This window comes from Lissotriton vulgaris, chromosome 2_1, assembly GCF_964263255.1.
Source record: "Lissotriton vulgaris chromosome 2_1, aLisVul1.2, whole genome shotgun sequence".
Classification (NCBI taxonomy): domain Eukaryota; kingdom Metazoa; phylum Chordata; class Amphibia; order Caudata; family Salamandridae; genus Lissotriton; species Lissotriton vulgaris.
This window is the reverse complement of record NC_141687.1, coordinates 339,372,938-339,392,560: the sequence shown is the minus strand read 5'-3', so window position 1 is coordinate 339,392,560 and position 19,623 is coordinate 339,372,938. Positions and strand designations below refer to the sequence as shown.

Genomic DNA, 19,623 nt, shown 5'->3' with positions numbered 1-19,623 from the left:
GACATGCAGCCCCTCAATCCTCGCACGCAGCGCCCTAGATTTCCCTCAAGCAAATCCGCCGCCGTATGATAAATGTGGACCCCCAGGTATTTAATGCAGGTGGGTTCCCAGGCCAGCGACGGCCGGTGGCACGGCTGAATAGTGCCCTCCCGCAGCGGAAATAGGCTCGTCTTGGTCCAGTTAACCCTCAACCCTGACAGTGCTCCGAACCTCTCCAGCAGCGCCTCTGCGCCCTCCAACTCCGCAACCTCGTTATTTAGGAAGAGTAGCAAATCGTCGGCATATAGGGAGATATACTGCTGTCCATCTCTGGCGCGCACCCCAACGAAGTGCCGTCCCGTTCGGGCCTCGGCTGCCAGGGGCTCAATGGCTAGCGCAAACAAAAGGGGGGACAGGGAGCAACCCTGTCGGGTGCCCCTTTCCACCGGATAGCGGTGAGATATCGTCGTCCCGACCCTCACTCTTGCCACTGCCTCTGCATAAAGAACCCGCGTCCACTGAATGTAGCCGGCTCCTAAAACGAAACGTCCCATAACCGTGAATAGATAGTCCCATTCTAGACTGTCGAAAGCTTTTTCGATGTCGATAGAAAGGACCAATGCAGACCCTTCGTCCTCGCCCTGTTCATCCATGAGGCGGAGGAGTCGCCTAATATTAATCGTGGTGTTACGGGCCGGTATGAACCCGTTCTGGTCTTGGTGAATTAATCCCGACATGTCTGGCAAGAGCCTCGCCGCCAGTATGGAACTCAGTATTTTATAGTCGGTGGTGAGCATCGAGAGCGGCCGGTAGGAGGCGGGGTTACTGCCCTCTCTGCCCGATTTTAGGAGCGGCACTACAATTGCTTCCCGCATAGATTGCGGTAGGCGGCCCGCCTTCATGGCCTCTTTGTAAACAATTTGGAGCCGCGGCGCTAGAATATCCAGATATTTACTGTAGAATTCGATGGGTAGCCCGTCCATCCCCGGCGACTTATTGCGTGCCATTTTCTTCACTGCCCTCCTAATCTCACCCAGCTCAATATCCGATCCCAGCTCCTTCGCCTGCTCCTCCTCTAGCTGCGGTAGGGGTAAGCCGTCCAAAAAGGCCTCGGCCGCTCCCCCCGGTCACCTGGGGTACTTTTATATAAGCCCTCATAATACTTCTGGAACCCATCAACTATTCCTGATTGGGTGTATCGCAAGAGGCCGGCCTCATCCCGTAACTGTAGGATGGGAGAGCAACGTTTAGTGGGATTCGAAAGCCAGGCCAGGAGGGTGCCTGATTTATCGCCGTCGACATGGGATCGCAGTATATACTGTCTATAATCAAATGCGCGGAGCCGCTCCACCTCGGGCGCCACCGCCTCCCTAGCCGAGCTGACCTCCCCCTGGAGATCCGGGCGACCGGGCCGCCTCCTTTCCGCTTCCCGCAGTTTGGCATCCGCCTTATCCAGGTCGCCCAGCAACACCTTCCTCGTGCCTACATATTTCGTAATGCATAGGCCTCTCATCACTACTTTAAAGGCATCCCATTCCGTAGCCCTAGTGGCCGCCGATCCCTCGTTCTCTGCGAAGTACTGGGACATCCCCTCCTCCAAGGCTGCACCAAGTAGGGGGTCTTCTAGAGTCTCTGACCTAAGTTTCCAGGTAGGTACCCTGGGCGTCTCGGCCACCCAGGCCAGTCGAACTAAGATTGGGTTGTGGTCCGAGATCGTTCTCGATAGGTACTCCGACCCGGCAACGGCCGGCAGTACACTCCCAGAGCACAGCACCGCGTCCAATCGGACATGCAGGTCGTGGAGCCCAGAGTAAAAGGAAAAATCCCGGGCAGTCGGGTGCTGCGCTCTCCACACATCCGTCAGTTCCCAGCTCTCTTGCCACTCCCGTCTACCCCTAGATAGTCGGTGCACCGGGGAATCCTGCAGTGGGGGGTGGGATCGATCCAGGGAAGCTCACGCTATGGAGTTAAAGTCCCCCCCCAGCAGAATCGGGCCCGCTAGGGAGTGTGCCAATGTCCCCGATAGTTTCGCAAAGAAAGCCAGTTGATCGATGTTCGGGGCATATATACTAGCCAGTACAATGTCTCTGCCCCTAAGCCTCCCTTCCACCACCACATATCTCCCCTCCTGATCTACCTGCTGACGTGTGAGCTGGAATGGTGTGCCTGCCCTGATCCAGATCAGTACTCCCCTAGCTTAGGCTGAGTAACAGGTGTGAAAGAGCTGGCCCCTCCACCTCCTCTGTAGCTCTGCTCCCTCCTGCTTCGTGAGGTGCGTTTCCTGCAATAGAGCAATATGTACCCCCCTCCGCAATAAAAAGGCACGCACTTTGTGTCTACGCTGCATAGTGTGTAGTCCCCTGACGTTCCAGGTTATGCAGTTCAAACAGTTCACATTGGCCATTGTCCCATTGAACCTGTCGACATTCACCCTTCCGTGCCGGCCCCTCGTCGGTGGTGGTTCCCCCCCCAAACAAACCAAGACCTCCCAACCGCCCATCCCTCGGTGTACCCAGGGTCAATGGGAGTAAGGAGATCAAACAAACCCCAACTGTGTTGCCCCCCACCCCCCCAGAACAGGCCCCAATACCAAGATATCAGCTCCCATCCAAACTCCCGTACCTGAATGACCCAGGTTGGTGCTACACGGCCGTAGCCGTGGGTGCCTTAAGGGCCTATGGAGCGCTGCCATGGCCAGAAGGGAGTTGCGCTGACCGCCCCCCGCCCCTTCCCCCAATCCCCCATGAGTGTATCTGGCTGCAAGCCCGGTAACCCTCCCCAGCCCCATGTCTGTCGGGCCACGGGCCCCTGCCCACAACTCCAATTGTTACCCCTCGCCTACTGCGTGCAGTTCAGATATTCAGGATCTCCTCCGCCGTCTGTGGCGTCACCAATGGGCCCTTGGCATGATGCACGCCAGAAAGGTCCGACTCCGACCCTGAGGCAGATACATGCGTGTCCGAGTCCGAGCCCCGCTTAGAGCCGGGGCTCCCAGCCCGCGCCAGATTCTCCACCTCCAGCAACGCGGCCTTCCGTTCAGCTTCAGTTTGGGAGGCCGTTGGCTTGCGCGTCCCCTGTTTCCGTTTCCGCAGCCTTTTCGATTTCCGTGGGCCTGCATTCGAGCGCTCCCGTTCCTTTTCTCTTTCCTCCTGTATCTTGGCGCCATCCGTCCCTGCCTTGTATGTCTCCCACCAGTCCCAAGCGTCCGCTGCCGCACTGAAGAAGAGCGTCTTGTCATCTACCACTATCTGGAGCCTGGCCGGGAAAAGCAAGGAGTAGGATATGCCCTCGTTGCGCAATTCCCTCTTAATCGTCAGGAAGGAGGCGCGTTGCTTTTGTGTCTCAAAGGTGAAATCAGGAAAGAGCGTGACCTTACTGTTCGCAATCTGAAACGCGCCAGCGTCTCGGGCTTTTTGCAAGAGCAGGTCCCTGTCCTTGTAATGTAGTAGCTTAGCTATTATCGGCCTGGGTGGTAGCCCCGGCTTAGGAGGTCCAAACGGGACCCTATGGGCTCGCTCCAGTGTGAAGAATGGGGACAGCCCCTCCGGTGCTACAACCGTCTTTAGCCACTCGTCGAGATAGGCCACCATGTCCTTCACCCCTTCAGTCTCCGGCACGCCTACTATCCGGACATTGCTGCGCCGGCTCCTATTTTCCGCATCTTCCGCTCTCCTCTCCAGGGCTTGAATGCGGTCCAGGGCCTCCGTAAGCCTGCTCTCCAGCACTTTTTGAGCGGGCGCTAGGTCTTTTATCGTGGTCTCATTGTCCTTGACCCTGTCCTTCAGCTTGTCGTGGTCCGCCCGGAGGAGGCCTAGTCCCGACGCCACCTGTGCTATGTCGTTGTGGAGCGTGTCGCGCGTGTCTGTAATAGCCTCCAGAATGCGATCCTGCAACCGCTGCAGGTCCGTGGGCTCCGCAGTATCCCCCTCCGCAGTGTCCGAGGTCGCCACCCCTTCCGCCTTAGCTCTCGGCTTCCCCATTATGGCAGGGCCCTGTCTTAGGCGTCTGTCCAATGCCCAGCGCCCCCCCCAGGCCGCCGCAGTCTCTCAGGTCCTCAATCGGCTATTCAGCCCTGTTGCGCGGCTGCTGTTGCCCCTCCTGCGCGTGTAGCTGTGGCCTCTGGGGGGAGATCGGCCCTCTCTGTCGTGCGCCCTGGCGTGTGGCTGCTGCTGCCTCCCCTGTGCCCGGCGTAGTGGTCTCTGGGGGGGATATCAGGGCTCTCGACCGGCCCTCTCCGTGATGCACCCTCAGGGGCCTCTCGCTGTGCACCCTTCTCCGCTACTTCCTTAGATGCATTGTCACACTACGGGGAGCCTGGCACTTCCGGGGCTCCTCCGCCGCTTTTGGGCTTGATAGGTGGTCCCCCCAGTGGTTCAGCTCCTCCACGGTGGATCGCGGGGGGGGGCCCGCCTCCTCTGTTCAATTTCGTCCCCCCCCTCGGCCCGCTGCGCGGTCACCGCTCCTCACCTCCGTGTCACGCCTGTCACGCCTGGGCCTTAGGATTGTGTCCCGTGCCTTCGGTTCTCCTGGGGCGGCTCACGGCACTTCACTCCCGCCTACACAGGCGCCCGGGCGGCCGTCTCCTCCAGCGCGGCCGCCTGCATCACACCAGCGGCCGGTCCCTCCTTCTGCGATAGCTGCAGCTATCAGGGCCGCCGAGTCCTCCGGTTTTTGGGGGGAGCCTACTTCTGGACGTCTTGTAGTCCGCGGCCGTCTCCGACCACCGAGCCGCGTTGCTGTGGGCGGCCCGGTCTGTCTCAGCGCTCCCAGCACTCCGTCGCGGCCGCCATCTTAGACGCCTCCTTCCCTCGGCTCCGGCCGCTCCGGGGTTCGGCGGCCTCACTCGGTTGAGCAGCCCCCGCGGGCGTTCTCCTCCCGCCTCGCCAGTCACCGCGGCTCGCTCTCCCAGCGCCGGGGCTTACACAGGCTCTCTGCCGTTATTAACAGGATTTATCAGGGGAAGAGGCACGGAGCTCTGGGCTCATGCCGCCATTACCCTCGGCGCTCAAGCCACACCCCTGCATCCTCCAATGTGATGCCTGTACACTCTGCAATACGTGACAAATTGATGCCAGCCTTCCTAAATAGTCACATTGCATTTCTAGGTAAATACTTAAGTGGCATGATTTGACACAATTTTCTACATTTCATATAATGTTCCTTTTGCCTCACTCAACCACTTAGACCTTGGTCTGCATGGAGTTTAATCTTCAAAAAATCTCTCTCTCTCTGCCAAGGGTATATAATGCAAGATTTGTAATAGGCTATGCAGAACAACAACTTGATCAATCAAAGCATTTTTCTGCGGAAAAATTGTGACAAGCAGGTCCTGGATAGGATGTGACTCAAATTCAAGTGGGAGCCTATAAGGAACCTAAATGGTTACAAATCTGTGGTCAAGCCCAAAATTGGTCTTGTGAGGCAGCCAATGATAGTTTCTTGGGTAAGAAAATTGCAAAGTAGGGAGGGGTTGGCTATCACCATTGAAAGCAGATATGGTATCCTACAGAGGCTTAGGTAAACAAATTAGGTACAAGTCGTTGCACCTTCAATTTCTCTTGAATCCCTTTTTTGAATGTCAAGCTTCATCCTTCCATGGGTTGTTCATCTGTGTTCAATGCACAGGAATAATTTGATAAGCATTGTCTGCCCCATGCTTACTGCAGATGTTAAGTTTTCACTAAGAGCTATATTTTTGCAATTTTGTAAGGGCAGATGTAAAGATGCAGTCGTTTTTGCTCCCAGTCAACAGGTTCCATGTACTTCGGCATGCATTGTTAAATTCATGGTAGTTGCAGTTAGATAGCGAGAGCGTCCCAAAAATAGGACAGCAAATGTCAAAGTAAAATAGCTGTGGCATTAGCATTGTAAACACTACGCAGAAATACAGGGCATGTGAATGTTTTCATAATTATCTTGTATGGCACCAATGTTATGATTTGCCAGGTGGAGATAAACATAGTTTTTTACTTTTTGTGTTTGGAGGATCCAAGTTGGCAGTGTATAAAGCCTATTATTTATTTTAAATTTAAAAAGGTAATTTAAAAATCACAGTTTTATAGCTTTGAAAGATATGCAGGCTTGAGTCAAGCGGTATGGATACATTAGCATGGGTTTAGGGCCTTGGAGATTAGTTGAGGTACCCCCTTCCATCGTTTTACAGCATCCAGATTATGATTCAAATTCAAAATCAAACCAATGGCACTTTCAACATAAAATAAGATTTTTGAAGTAATTACATTCAGTCAATTTATTACCAGCATATTGTTGGACCTAACCTCTTTCGCAGGGTTCTCCCCAAACTTTTTTCCTTTCGCTGCCTATTTTTCTGACCTTTTTTTCGTTTTAGGACTCTGGGTGCACTTTACCACTGTTAATCAGTGCTAAAGTGCATGCACTCTCTCCTCTAAAACATAGTATGATTGGTTTGCACCTGTTTGCCTTATTTAATTTACCTATAAGTCTCTTCTAAAATGGTATACCTTATCCCCAGGGCATGTACATTAAATGCTACTAGTGGGCCTGCAGCACTGCTTGCGCCACCCATAGACCTAGCTTTTCAAACCTGTCTCAGGTCTGCCACTGCTGGGCCTGTGTGTGCATTTTATTGCCACACTGACTTGGCATTTAAAACGACTTGCCAACCCTTAAATTCCCCTTTTATTATAGATAGGTCACCACTAAGGTAGGCCATTGGTAGCCTTATAGGCAGCCCTATAGTCAGTTTGCTGTGTATGTCAAAGGTAGGACATGTGCCTTTATTGTGTGACATGTCCTGGTATTGACAAGAAGCCAAATTTGGTTCCCACTACTGTGCCTACTCCTTTCATAGGCTAGCATTGGGAATTTCCTTATATAGGTTTTCAAGTGGTAATTCCTGAACTGAAAGGAGTAGGGTTGCCATGTTTGGTATGTTTAGAATTGTTGTGATAAATCCTGCTTACTGGTGTAGTTGGAGGTTTACATTACTATTTTAGAAAAGCCACTTTTAGAATGTGGGCATTTCTTTGTGCTGATGACTCTTTGTGCTTTGCAGGATGACTTCAATCCACGTTTACGCTTGGGTGACAACAACACTTTGTGCATACTTTCCAGACAGCCACCACACAGGAATGGTTGGGTGTTACAGGGTTATATCTGCAATCATCTGCATACTGATGGTCTTCCTGGTCTGGGAGAGGGAACGGGCATTCACACTATACAATTATATAGACGGAGTCCTGCCCTCAAACAAAGTGGCAGCTTAGCCCTCCCCCCTCCCCGACTGACGTCTGGAGCCAGGACTGGGCTGAAAGGGATTGTTGTGTATGTCTATAGGTTCTTTTGAAGTCACGCCCTACATCAAAGTCATTTGGAGAAAAAGTACAGGGACTTGGACCCCAGGCTTCGGGAAGCACTTTTGAATCAGGTTCTGAATCTCTGTCAGAAGAACTACTGCACTGCTTAAAGGACTCATCTGGACTACTTTTCTGTTTGTTGCCCTGCTGCCTGCCAACCTCTGTGCTGCCTAAAGTACTCATGTGGACTGCTTTTCTTCTTGTTGCCCTGATGCTTTCTGACTCTGAGTCATCCAGACACTGTTTGGATTTGTAATCTAATGCTGCTGGCTCTATAATTCCCCATATCCAAGAGGACTCTCGTGCTTCCATGAGGGACCGTCATTTTGGCTGCCTACCTTGTTCTGTTGGCCTGCTGCCTGCTAACTTCTCAGCTGCAGGAGGGACTACCACTTGACCCCTGCATTGTGTGCTGGTCTGCTGCCTGCCCATCTCTTTGTGCCCCCCCAAAGTGTTCTTCCAGGAGCATAGCGTGTGGGGAGCGCTGTGTACTGCTGCTGTCTTCTCTAATCTCAGCGTGGGGGAGTGCTGTTTTCTGCTCCTTGTGGATTTCCTCAGCGAGTGTTGAGCCATTGGTTCTGTCAGGACAGAGTGTGTTTAACGCTGCATGACATCCTGAACAATATCGTGTATTGAAGCACTCTACATTGACCTAAAACACGGCGCGTGTCTCCGCTCTCCTGGCCTCTTGTTAGCACTGAGGGAACCTCGGCTTCATAAGCCCAGTGTATCCCAGCAACGCAAAGTCCTCCACCTTCAGCCATAGACAGGGCACAGTCACCTAAAGCAACTTCTCCCTGCATTGTGCTTTTTCCCATCGCCGAGGGAGAATCCCTCCCGTTCCGCAGCACTGAGGTTGCCTTTGGTGTGCAGGCTCACACAGCCATCCAGACACTGACAATAAAACATAGATGAGGGAGCAGACTGCTCAACCTCTTTGTTTATAATTACCCAGCGAGGCCCTGCACTTCAACTCTTGGCTGTCCGACGAGTGTTGGGTCTGCATTCGACTTTCCGTCCCGGCAGGGGGCCATAATTGAGTGGTACTTGGCGGAGGCCGATTCACTGGAAATCTCCCTGGGCAGAGAACCACATCGGCCCATTAGTTGTGCTCTTCTAGCCTGAAAGAGGAATTACCGTAACTTGCATAAAGAGAGCACCAGCATCTTGTTAAGTACTGTGATTCTGAATGCTTACGCTTGAAAGGTGCTAACTGATGCATATGTAATTGAAGTTATGTTGTTTTTATCTTGTTCAGATCAGGATAACCAGTACTATTTACAACTTTGATACCTTAAAAAGCATACATGACATTTATGTTTTTTTGCCCAGAGAATGAGTACTAGCTGAGACTACAATTGGTGCATATGCTTCTAAAGTGATACTCATCTACAAACAAATTGCATAATTTGCAAAGCTTTATGAATCATGTCATTTTTCTGTATGTACAATACACTATATATGTTTTCTAGGTCGAGCCTGCACAGTGCATGCACTGCTCTGCGAGGCATGCTGTATTAGGGTATGCACTTGAAGCTCCGCCCACTCTTGCCCATATTTTTAATTGCCTTGTGTCTTTGTCCTTTGTAAATGCTGACTTCTGATTCGGTAATTGGCTTGTTAGTCCCTCCTTAGTACCGCCTTGTCTTCATTTGTAACCTCCGATGAGGACTGGCCATTTTACTTCTGTTGTTACACTGTCTGTGTTATTTAGTCTGTAAACACTATCTCCTTTAGTGAGTTTTGTCTTACTTCCAGCACGACGTGCTTTTCTTTTCATTCAGTACGCCAGGCGGTCTTTCACTCTCGAAGCAGCCGGGACGATGGCGGCCACTTCTTTGCAGTGCCATAGGTCTCGCATTTAGGATAGTTTGAGCTATTGGCATTGTACATGCAAAAGCTTAAACTCTTCCAAATGCGAGACTATTTGCTTAACAAATATTGGTTTTTTTTGGGTTGTGTCCAAGCCCCCATGCCGCGCTTGCACTTAATAAAGGCCACGTCCCTTTCTTTAGACACGGCTCGTCTAAAAAAGGGGCGTGGCCTCTCTTATGTGCAAATGCGGCATCTGGCGCTTGGAAACAAACAATATTTGCAATTCAATAGGTCTCACATTTGCGGGAATTTAAGCTATTGACATTTACAGTGACAATAGCTCAGAGTCTCGTAAATGCGAGACATATTGCATTGCAAATGCTTGTTTATATATCCAATGTGGAGTCTCTTTTGCGGTGTATTCATGGTGTTTCTGTATTATTGTGTTGTGCAAATGCTTTACACATTGCTTCTGATGATAAACCTGACTGCTATGCGCCAAGCTACCAGAGGGTGAGCACAGGATATCGTTGGTGTGTAACTTACTTGCCCTGACTAGAGCGGTGTGTTCTTCCTGGCCTAGGTGCATACCCTAGCCAAATAAAGAAAACCCAAGGTTTTGGGTTTCTGAGACCTAGTTCAAGAGTGTGGCTCTTGATCAGTGTGATCAGGAAGAACCTGAAAGAAAGAAAAATTTATTTCTTGAATCCCCTCACTCACCAGGGTTTCCCCATGGTGACATGCTTCATCATTGGGGCCATCCTAGTTCTCTACGAAATACGACTTGCGGAATTACGTAGGAGCACTATTAGTGGAAGACTATGTGTGGTGCAGTGTGTGGTGGAGTGGTTAGAAAGTGATTAAAATACCTTGCTGGTGGGCCTAAACAACTTTATTCTTGCTCCTAGGTTGGTATGTCTAAAAGGGGGGTTGCACTGGGAAACCTGACTGTGATAAGTAGGATTTCAGTGTATGATCAACATGTTTTGCGCTTCCCCTAGCTCTTCCACAGGACCACACAGGGACCAGCCCTGTATTTGCCACTCCTAGTAAACCTTAATAGGAAAATAAAGTGAAAAAAAATTGGAAATAGAGTGAACGCTAATACTAATAAAGCATGAGTAGTTAATACATACGATCGATAATTCACGTTGTATATCTGTAATGGTAAAATGGAGAGAATGCGTTAGAAAGCAAAACCCCCCTGCTCATTTGAGGGGGGTACACATTATATTCTTCCATGCTGCAGTGCTCCATACGGGTGAATTGGCTCCATAATGGTGCCTGTAGGCTTCCAAGGCGATTGTGGTGTGCCTAGAACGTTTAAAAACATGCTGGTCAAACGTGCAGCGTGAATCACATACATATGTGTAAGAAACAGGCACACACAATTCAATTGTTGACACACAAAAGGCACACATTCCACACTAACAGGTAAAAAAGTTGTGCAAATCTTTACTTTGTTAAGTGCGAGGTTGCGATTCATGGACTCGGCGGGGTTGGGGGGAGGCGGTGTCTCCCTATGAAACAATCCTGCCAGAATGAGAAGTTAGGAGAGATTAGCGTAGATAGTTAGTGGAGGTTCAATAATCAAGGTTTGTATGGCCTCTCATTGCATTAAAGGTACGTCGGACTCACGTCCTTCTTGGCAATACCTGCGGGAGAAAATGTCACTTACTTCAATGTTGGGGACGTCGCGTGTGGGCACCTAGACTTCTCCCCGCCATACCCTAGCCAACCAGAAACTCCATTTCTAACACGTACTGTAATTAGAATGATGCTGATTTGAATGATTAATCTAGAATAGACATACTGACCTCTAAATATTGGGATGAGGAATCCCTTTATTTCATTATGCCATTTTATTTAGTTAAGCCAAGTAAAATCTCTTTCTCTCACATCCAGGACCAAGTCTCCTCTTCATCACATATGCTGAGGCTATTGCCAAGATGCCAGCATCTACCTTCTTTTCCATCATTTTCTTCCTGATGTTGATCACCTTGGGTCTAGACAGCACGGTGAGTACATCATTGGCCCATTCCTATTGCACGACCGAGTACTAATACGATCTTTCACTCACTCACTTGGAATGTCACCCGCATGGCGGCCCCTCTTCTCTTTATCCAGCCATGCAGGCCCTGAATACTTCCCCAGATCTCCCACTTTCACATATCTCATCCATACTCTGGTCACTTTCACAAGTACTGCTCTTTTATCAGTCACATCAGCGACCCAGTGCCTTGAAGGCATTGCACATGATTTCTGCTGCACATCTACTTATGCATCGCCATCTGACTCCCCTTTCTTCCCTCAGATCATTAAACATATTTTATTTTTATTTTACCTTTGAATTCCCTCCTTCCGTCACTTCACCAGATACCCCATTGATTCTCCTATCAGTGTCTTTCACGCCTTCTGCTTATGACACACCCCATCCAAAGCCATTCCATTCTCAGTGTAATAATTCCAGTACATATATATGGTTTTGTTATTATATTTTGTTAATTATGTACCATGTATAGCATTTTTCCTGCTGTACGAGAACATTAATACCTCCTAACACTTCACCCTACTCCACCGATCACCATTACTCTAGCAGTACCACTAACATTATACCATCTTCCACTTACCACCATTGCATTCGTAGGGCAAATATTTGCAAACACTGGCTCCTCCCAACGACCACTATTTCTCTCCCAGAATGACCTCTATCTAACATTATTATTCCTTAATGTCTGATGTACAGAGGACCACTGCAGAGTTTTTAATTGGAATTGGAGTGTTTTCAACTTTGTGATATAAAAATATCCTGCCAGTTCCAGGCCAAATTTTAACTGTTGGACTCTGGTAGATTACTGGTATGTTTACCTATGTGCATCCTACCTGAAATTGTGCTGATCAAAATAATAGCAAGAGCAAAAAATATGTTCTATATGATGGTGTTCATTATTGGTCCTATAAAGTACGTTTATCAGGTTTGGAGCTACGATTATTAATGTGGCCCATTTAGCATAATATTTGCCTAAATGCTTAAGAATTTAGACGATACTCTGGTAAACGCTAAAGTGTGGTGTTTGGTGCCCATTTGTCCTAGTTGGTGGAGGCAGTGTCAAGCTTCCCATAAGGGCATAGGCTTCTTCTCATACGCTGGGGGCGCTAGGACTTAGATATACATTTTAACAGTCCTGTCTAACTGTCCCCTCTCTGCTTTTTGGCGGTCCAGTTTGCAGGTCTTGAGGGTGTGATCACTGCCTTACTGGACGAGTTCCCACATGTCTGGGGGAAACGCAGGGAGCTGCTCGTGCTCAGCCTCATCTCGGTCTGCTTTTTGGGGGCGCTGAGCACCCTGACATTCGTAAGTACCCGATTGACATTTCCTTCCCACTGTTTCAACACAGGTTTGAAAAGACTACAAAGTCCTCCAAACGGCCTAATCCTTATCCTGCAACTACAGCGGATCCTAGGGAGATAAAGCTAGACTCAGAGTGTGAACCTGTCACAGGGATGCACTGTTTCAGTCCAAACAAGACTTGGAATTTCACATTACAGCACAGAATATAGGCCCACATGCATCAAAGCAAAAACCGGTCGCAAACGGGCAGATTCTCAGAATCTGCCCCTTTGCGACCGGTATTTTTGCATTTGGGATGCATCATTCCAAATGCAAAAATCGCAATTTAAGTAATCTCTAAATTGCGATTACTTAAATTGCCCTTGCATTTAAGGAATCGCAAATTGAGATTCCTTAATTGCAATGCATAAAAGTAAAAAAAACTAGCGATTTCGCTAATGGGGATCATGAAGTTGAACTTCCTGGTAATCTGCAATAACTTTGAAAAATCCACTAAAGTGCATTTTTCAAAGTTCCATTTTAAACACACACATGCCCTTGGGGCATGTGTGTGTGCAAGATGTACTCTTATGCAGATTTCAGGGGTGCAACAGGGTGTCCTTTTTACACCCAGGAACCCTTGAAATTGCATTCTCAATTTGCGATTCTCTAATTGAGAATTCCAAATTGATAATGTCTTCTGATTCAGGATCATGCAAGAAGTCAGCAAGTATGGTCAGCAATGTTCCCTCTAATTTTATTCCTCTCTGTGCGGCAGTGGAGGGTCTCTGTGCGCTGCAACCATGGCTCTGTGTGCCAGGAACCAAACCGCGCGTGTCTGCGGCGCCAAATGGCACTCAAAACGTTTACTTTAAAAAGTGAAAAGATGGTGCATTTTCACGAATACAGAGCCACAATAAGGGTCTTAAGGGCAGTTTGCAAATGTATTGTATTGCCTGTATTTTCATTGTTGTGTCTCTGACTGCTGTTGTCTGTCTTCCCCGTTGCCTGTACGTGGTCCGTGCCCTTTTTCTTCCCTCTGCTCCCCTCGCTGTCCCTGTGCTCTCTCTGCCCGTTCTTTCCTTCTGTACCCCTCGCTGCCCGTGTCTCTGCCCAGTTTTCCCTTCTGTTCCCCTCGCTGTCACCGTGCCTCTCTGCCCGTTCTGCCTTCTGTTCTTAGCTGCCCCTATATTTCTGTAATTTGCCTCTGTGCCATTAGTTTTTTGTGCCCGTCTGCCCTCTGTGCCACTTGTTTTTGTGCCCCTTTTGCCTTCTGTTCCACACGTATTTCCCTCGTTTTTTGTGCCCTTCTGCCCTCTGTTCCACTCATTTTTTGTGCCTTTCTGCCCTCTGTTCCACTACGTTTTCCCCTCATTTTTTGTGCCCTTCTGCCCTCTGTTCCACTCGTATTTTGTGCCTTTCTGCCATCTGTTCCACTCGTTTTTTGTGCCCTTCTGCCCTGTTCCACTCGTTTTTTGTGCCTTTTAGCCCTCTGTTCCACTCGTTTTTTGTGCCCTTCTGCCCTCTGTTCCACTCGTTTTTTTGTGCCTTTTAGTCTTCTGTTCCACTGTTTTCCCCTCGTTTTTTGTGCCTTTCTGCTCTCTGTTCCACTCGTTTTTGTGCCTTTAAGCCCTCTGTTCCACTCGTTTTTTGTGCCTTTCTGTCCTGTGTACCACTTGTTTTTCTGCCCCTTTTGCCTTCTGTTACACTCGTTTTTCCCTCGTTTTTTGTGCCCTTCTGCCCTCTGTTCCACTCGTTTTTTTTGTGCCTTTTAGCCCTCGGTTCCACTGTTTTCCCTTCGTTTTTTTGTGCCCTTCTGCTCTCTGTTCCACTCGTTTTTGTGCCTTTCTCCCCTCTGTCCTACGCAGGGCTTTTGTTATTAAAGCACGGGGCAGACTGTGGCCTTTTGTTTAAGTATTGCTGTTAATCAGAGCCTCTTCACAGCCCATGAAGGGGCTCTGATTAACAGCAATACTTAAACAAAAGGTCACAGTCTGCCCCGCGCTTTAATAACAAAAGCCCTGCCTCGCGCTCCCACATAGCCCAAGCGCCGCAAGCGCCACAAGCCCCACCAGCCTCCCCGCCTCCTTACCTGCTCTCCTCACGCCCGCTCCGCCGCCACCGCCACGAAAAGTGCCTCATGTTCACTCCTCTCGCTTCTTTAAAGTGGCCGGCGGCGCGACTTTCTCTAGCGCAGTCCTGTGTGCGCGCTCCACGCAAGGTGGTGCATGCTGACGTCCCGGGAGGTGCGCGCGCCCTAGAGGGAACAGTGATGGTCACTATTGAAAACCTTATCTCTGGCCTATAATGTAGGAGTGTGTGATGCATTACCTCTTACCCAGTGCTTTGAGTGGGATGAAAAAACTGGGGGGTCTCTCAAATGGTTGCGGCTGATATAATTAAGGGCGTGACTGAAAGTTTGATGCTTCTTTCTGTCTTTGCTTCCAGATATATAATAAATATAACAAGCAACATTACTCCTACAGCAAGCCAGGACTATTAGCTTTGCCAATGGTTGTTAGTTACATATAATAAATAAGCAACAACAACAAAGATGGCATCTTTGTATAAAATAGTTCAAATGCTTCAGTTCTGGAATGATGGGACTGTGAAAGACCTATAACGAGTCTCTTTAAAGATACAAGAAAGGCATTGAAGGGCAGTACTGCTGCGAAATGAAGATTCTTTTTTTTTTCACTCGGAGGATGAGGACAATAAAGGAGAGCCCGAAAGTGACCCGTTTCGGCACCTGCTTTTTAGTACTGCCTCTGCTGAGCACCGGCAGGACCCGGCACACTTGAAACTCTGCTGTTACCCCCATAGGTAGGGCTTTAAGTGGTCCGGGTCTGTCCGGGACTGAGCACCGGCAGTTATTTTTAGGGGGCCTCGAAACGGTTCTCTATCAGGCTCTATTTTCGGCCCTCACAAAGGTAGTCCGCTTTTTTTTTTTTCTTGCTGTGTTTTTTTTTCATTCTAGAACTGCAGTGAGAGCATGCACATCGATGTGTGCATGTTCATTTTGCTCGCTACTGATATGTGCAGGTCAAGGCATGACGTTATGACGTCATGCCAGGTGAGCCACATTGTAGGAGGAAGGGAAATTGGAGGGTCACCGGGGTCTGTAGTTTCTGCTCTCCCTGCACGATCAGCTCATCTCTTCAAATATTTTCGCCATGATTACCTTTCCCAATGCTTGTTCTTTATTGTGGATAGTTGGATTTTATGTGTGGAGGCGTCAATTCAGGTTTCAAAAGTAGATCGATACTTAGCGAGTTGGAAGGATCAGCCTGTTTTTATGACTTCAGAGGCTGGTCAGGGGCTAGATGTTGGCCATTCTAGGTAGACTTGTGTGCTTACGACATCACTAATATGATCCTTGTTGTTACAGTCCCTTGTAGGGCGTCCACTCCACCCTGCCACTGCTAAATATATTTATAAATCATAAAAGTAGACGAGGGCTGCTTTTGTAATAAGCCCGTGAAGAACCATAAAACATCAGTTTCCGCGAGGCCATGCCATATTTTGGAGCGTCCTCTCTGAGTCTCAGGATATTATTTATATTTTGAACGAGGTTCTCGTGGTGCCAGGACCCCAGAGATGGGTTGTGTGTGATGTTTGACACCCCGGCCCCTCAAAAGCTTTTGGCATTCCTGGTGACTGATATCAGTGCAAGACAGATCAGCAGAAGTCTAATTATGTTAATCTGGTGCCACATTTCCTCCATCAACCACACAATTTATAAAGATGTCAATCGAAAAGATGTTGTGGCTATGACCAAACCTGAAAGCCCACAGAAAAGTCATAGTATCAGTATCATAAAAGCTTTATTCGATGTTTGCAAATCATAAAGCACAGAATAAAATACAGATTCCTTTCATTAAATACATCAAACAATACGTCAACAATTTCCAACGTCATCTCATAGAATACAAGTTGAACATGTCTTCTCCTAGCCAACAATGCCTATCCTCTTAGCGCTCTCAGAGACTTAGCAAATCAACAGGACTCAGATGGATACAAAAGCCATGAAGCTGGTTTCCAATGAGCAACTAATTAATCAAGATGTACAGGGGCAAGAGTAAATGAAGAAAAAAAGTGCGGGTGTGCAAGATGTTATCACAAAGGTTTTATATGCATTGAAAAAGTTACATCAATATAACAAAAATTTTCTTCCTGTTCAGCAAGTGGTAATTTACCCATGAATCTTTCTTATTGAAAGTGCATTGTGCATCAGTGCAAGGTGTTATAATGGAAATTTCATATATCATGTAAAACGTTATATCAGTAAAGCTGCAATTTCCTTCATGTTCAGAAAACAACACTTAACCATAACACTTTCTTACTAGAAGTGTGGCTCTTATGAAAAGTAATAGCAGCATAGCAGATTTCAGGGAGTCGAGAGAATGTAGTAATCGAAAACCTTCTCCATTAGAACTTGGGCAACGTACTCTCAAGAGTGGAAGCAAAAAAGCTGTTCTTGGGGTTTTGTAAAGTGCACAGAAGTGAACAAAGTGCAATGTGGATTGCTTTGAGGTATTGTCGCAAGAGCAATAGTGAAAGGTTTTCTGTCCTTCCACCTTGGGTCAGAAAAGCTACAGTGTACAGTGTCCAGGCGAAACCTAGTCAAATAAAACCTATACAGTGGATTTAGAATAACAAACAAATAAAACGGCATCTCTTGGCTGAAGGAAGTATCATTAAAAAAGCTCAAGGAGTATTGCTGAGCGGATGATATTTGATGGTTAGACAATGCCCTTACTGAATAACCTTTGCTGGATATGATTTTGATTTTCTTAAGCACACAATGATAGTTATCTTGATTTAGACCACGCCCCCTACTTGGATAGGCCACACCCCTTTAAGAGGTTTACCTCACCCCTTTTAGAGCACCCCAGTTTTTCTTTCCCACTTAAAGCCCTGCCCATAGTATTATGTGTTATGCATATAACAGGGAGCCATATTGCTTAAAGCCACTGATGCCCATCTCTTTCCCAGGGTGGTGCGTACGTGGTGAAGCTCTTTGAAGAATATGCCACTGGCCCAGCAGTCCTGACGGTGGTGCTCTTGGAATCCATTGCTGTGTCCTGGTTTTATGGTAAGAGATTTGTACATAGATTCCTTACGGCAACCCCTCACTGAGGGAGTGACCTTTACGGCCTGTGATGTCATTTTGCAATTTTTTGGAATGGAAGAACAATTGGGAATACCAAGACATGCTAAATTTAGAAAATAATTTTCAGGGATACCACATAACAGGGACCAGGTAGACGCACTGGTTTACAAAATGTATATATTAGTGGAAATATCAGTGCCGTTGTAAGCGACTGTATGTGCAAACACACACAGAAAAACTACCCAATCACTTATTATACATCAGTTTGCCTAGTTTTCAGAAGAATATCTACGAATGGTTGAAGATCAAAAAGTAGGTCCAGTTCACATTAACCCAGAAAACGGATATGCGACAAATTTTGGGATGGAAAATTTCCAGTCCATAAGGGATCCATCTCTGCCAAAAACAAAATGGAAAGTTTACGGAAGGAATGTTTAAGGAGATTCCGGGGTTTCCGTCATTCTTATGTAAAAACATGCAAGGGTTTCTAAGATACAACAAGTTCTGTATGTGTGTTTGGATTAAGAGTAGTGTGGTGGTGAGAGGCGCAGACGCCCATTAAAAGCAGCCAGGGGTAGCTGCTTCTTTAGGCTTCGTACCCCTAACAATGGCTTTGCTCCCGCTGGTATGGTCATGAAAACAGCTGAAGGAAAAGAAAATGCCTTGGAAGCCCAGTTTAGTTTCTGTAGCTTCCACCCATGGCTCTTCCCCTAGTGATGCCACAGCAAATAGGTGCCAGTTGAGGAACTCAGGGATGGGACAGAGGATTTTTCCTGTGATATCCTCAGGGATCAAGAGTGCAGAGTGGGAACTCCCCTGCCGCTAGCGTTATGGTGATGCTACGTCCTAAAAAGTAGCCCAGCATTGACGTCTAGCATCAACATCTGGCCTCCCTGTTCCTTAAAAATGGCAGTAGGTGATGTGACTTCTCATGACCTCTGACCAGAGGAGAAGTCGTTCTGCTTTGTTAATTTTATGGAACACTCAGTTTATAGCAGGTTACACAGCCACTGAGAAAGAACACAAGCAGCAGCTGCTAGAACTAGCACTGGCAGGGCTGGGCTTTGGCATGGGTGAGCTGGGCACTCTTCCTCAGTGCAAACCTTGAGAGAAGTCTGCTTCTGACCTGGCTGCAGATATTAAGCTTAGGTGCTGCAGGCACCTGTATGTAATACCCCATTAAACCTCTTTTATCCTGTCCCATCATCAGAAGACTGCAGTTGACCCAGAATGACGCTGCCAGACTACTTTTTTCACTCCCCAAATTTCCATCCGTATCTGGTCATCTTTGAAAGCTGCATTGCCTGTCTGTGGATAGATGCATCCACTTCAAGACTCAGTGCATTGCTCATAAGACCATGTACTCCCAGGGGACCCCAGCCTGTCCAATCTTTTCTTTCCCTACCAGCATTTAGTCCCCTTCTCTATGCTGACCTCCATTTAGCCATTGTTCCTGAGTTAGAAGAGCAAGTGCGTGTGGAACGACCCCCTGGCCTTGGCCATATCTCTCCGGAACAATTACATTTTTCCAGACAATTCTCAATAACTGGCTTTTCTCTACTAGCCCTCTCTTTCTCATTTCCTTTTAGGCAGTTGCAGCGTGTATGTTGTTGGGGTTTAGCGCTGGGAAGCCCTGTTCAGGGCAGTTATGTGCTTTATAAATCCTTTAACATAACATTATCCCCTCATCCCCTATTACAGCCTCCCCTCCCTTCTTTTTATATTCTTCAGAGTGTAGCCAACGTGTTTTGTCCCTTCACTGGATTTCTTCAGGGCTCAGTCATGTAATACATTCTTATAATGGCGTATTGTCTCCGATGTTTAAGGACATAGAATTCTTGTTCTGCTTAATTAGTTAATGACTAGCGCCCTCAAGAAGGCCCGTGAAGGGACAAACATGTTGGCTACACCGTGAAGAATATAAAAATAATAAAGGATTATCGAAAAATTGAATACATGTTTCCATGGAATTTCTTGCATTTGACTGCAATGAGAATAATGATTTCTGTAAATTAATTTGTGTCTGGAAATAGAGTTTGTGCTGATCA

At 47.8% G+C, this 19,623-nt stretch overlaps 1 protein-coding gene across 2 annotated transcripts in view; it reads left to right on the top strand.

Moving 5' to 3' along the window:
- SLC6A4 (solute carrier family 6 member 4) overlaps window positions 1-19,623 on the top strand; it is a 644,456-nt gene that overhangs the window by 591,748 nt on the left and 33,085 nt on the right. For both annotated transcript variants that reach the window (XM_086955089.1, XM_086955091.1), the window contains exons 9-11: window positions 11,037-11,149; window positions 12,355-12,486; window positions 17,458-17,557. In XM_086955089.1, coding sequence (XP_086811215.1) covers window positions 11,037-11,149; window positions 12,355-12,486; window positions 17,458-17,557 — 345 coding nt within the window. The remainder of the gene's footprint in view (window positions 1-11,036; window positions 11,150-12,354; window positions 12,487-17,457; window positions 17,558-19,623) is intronic.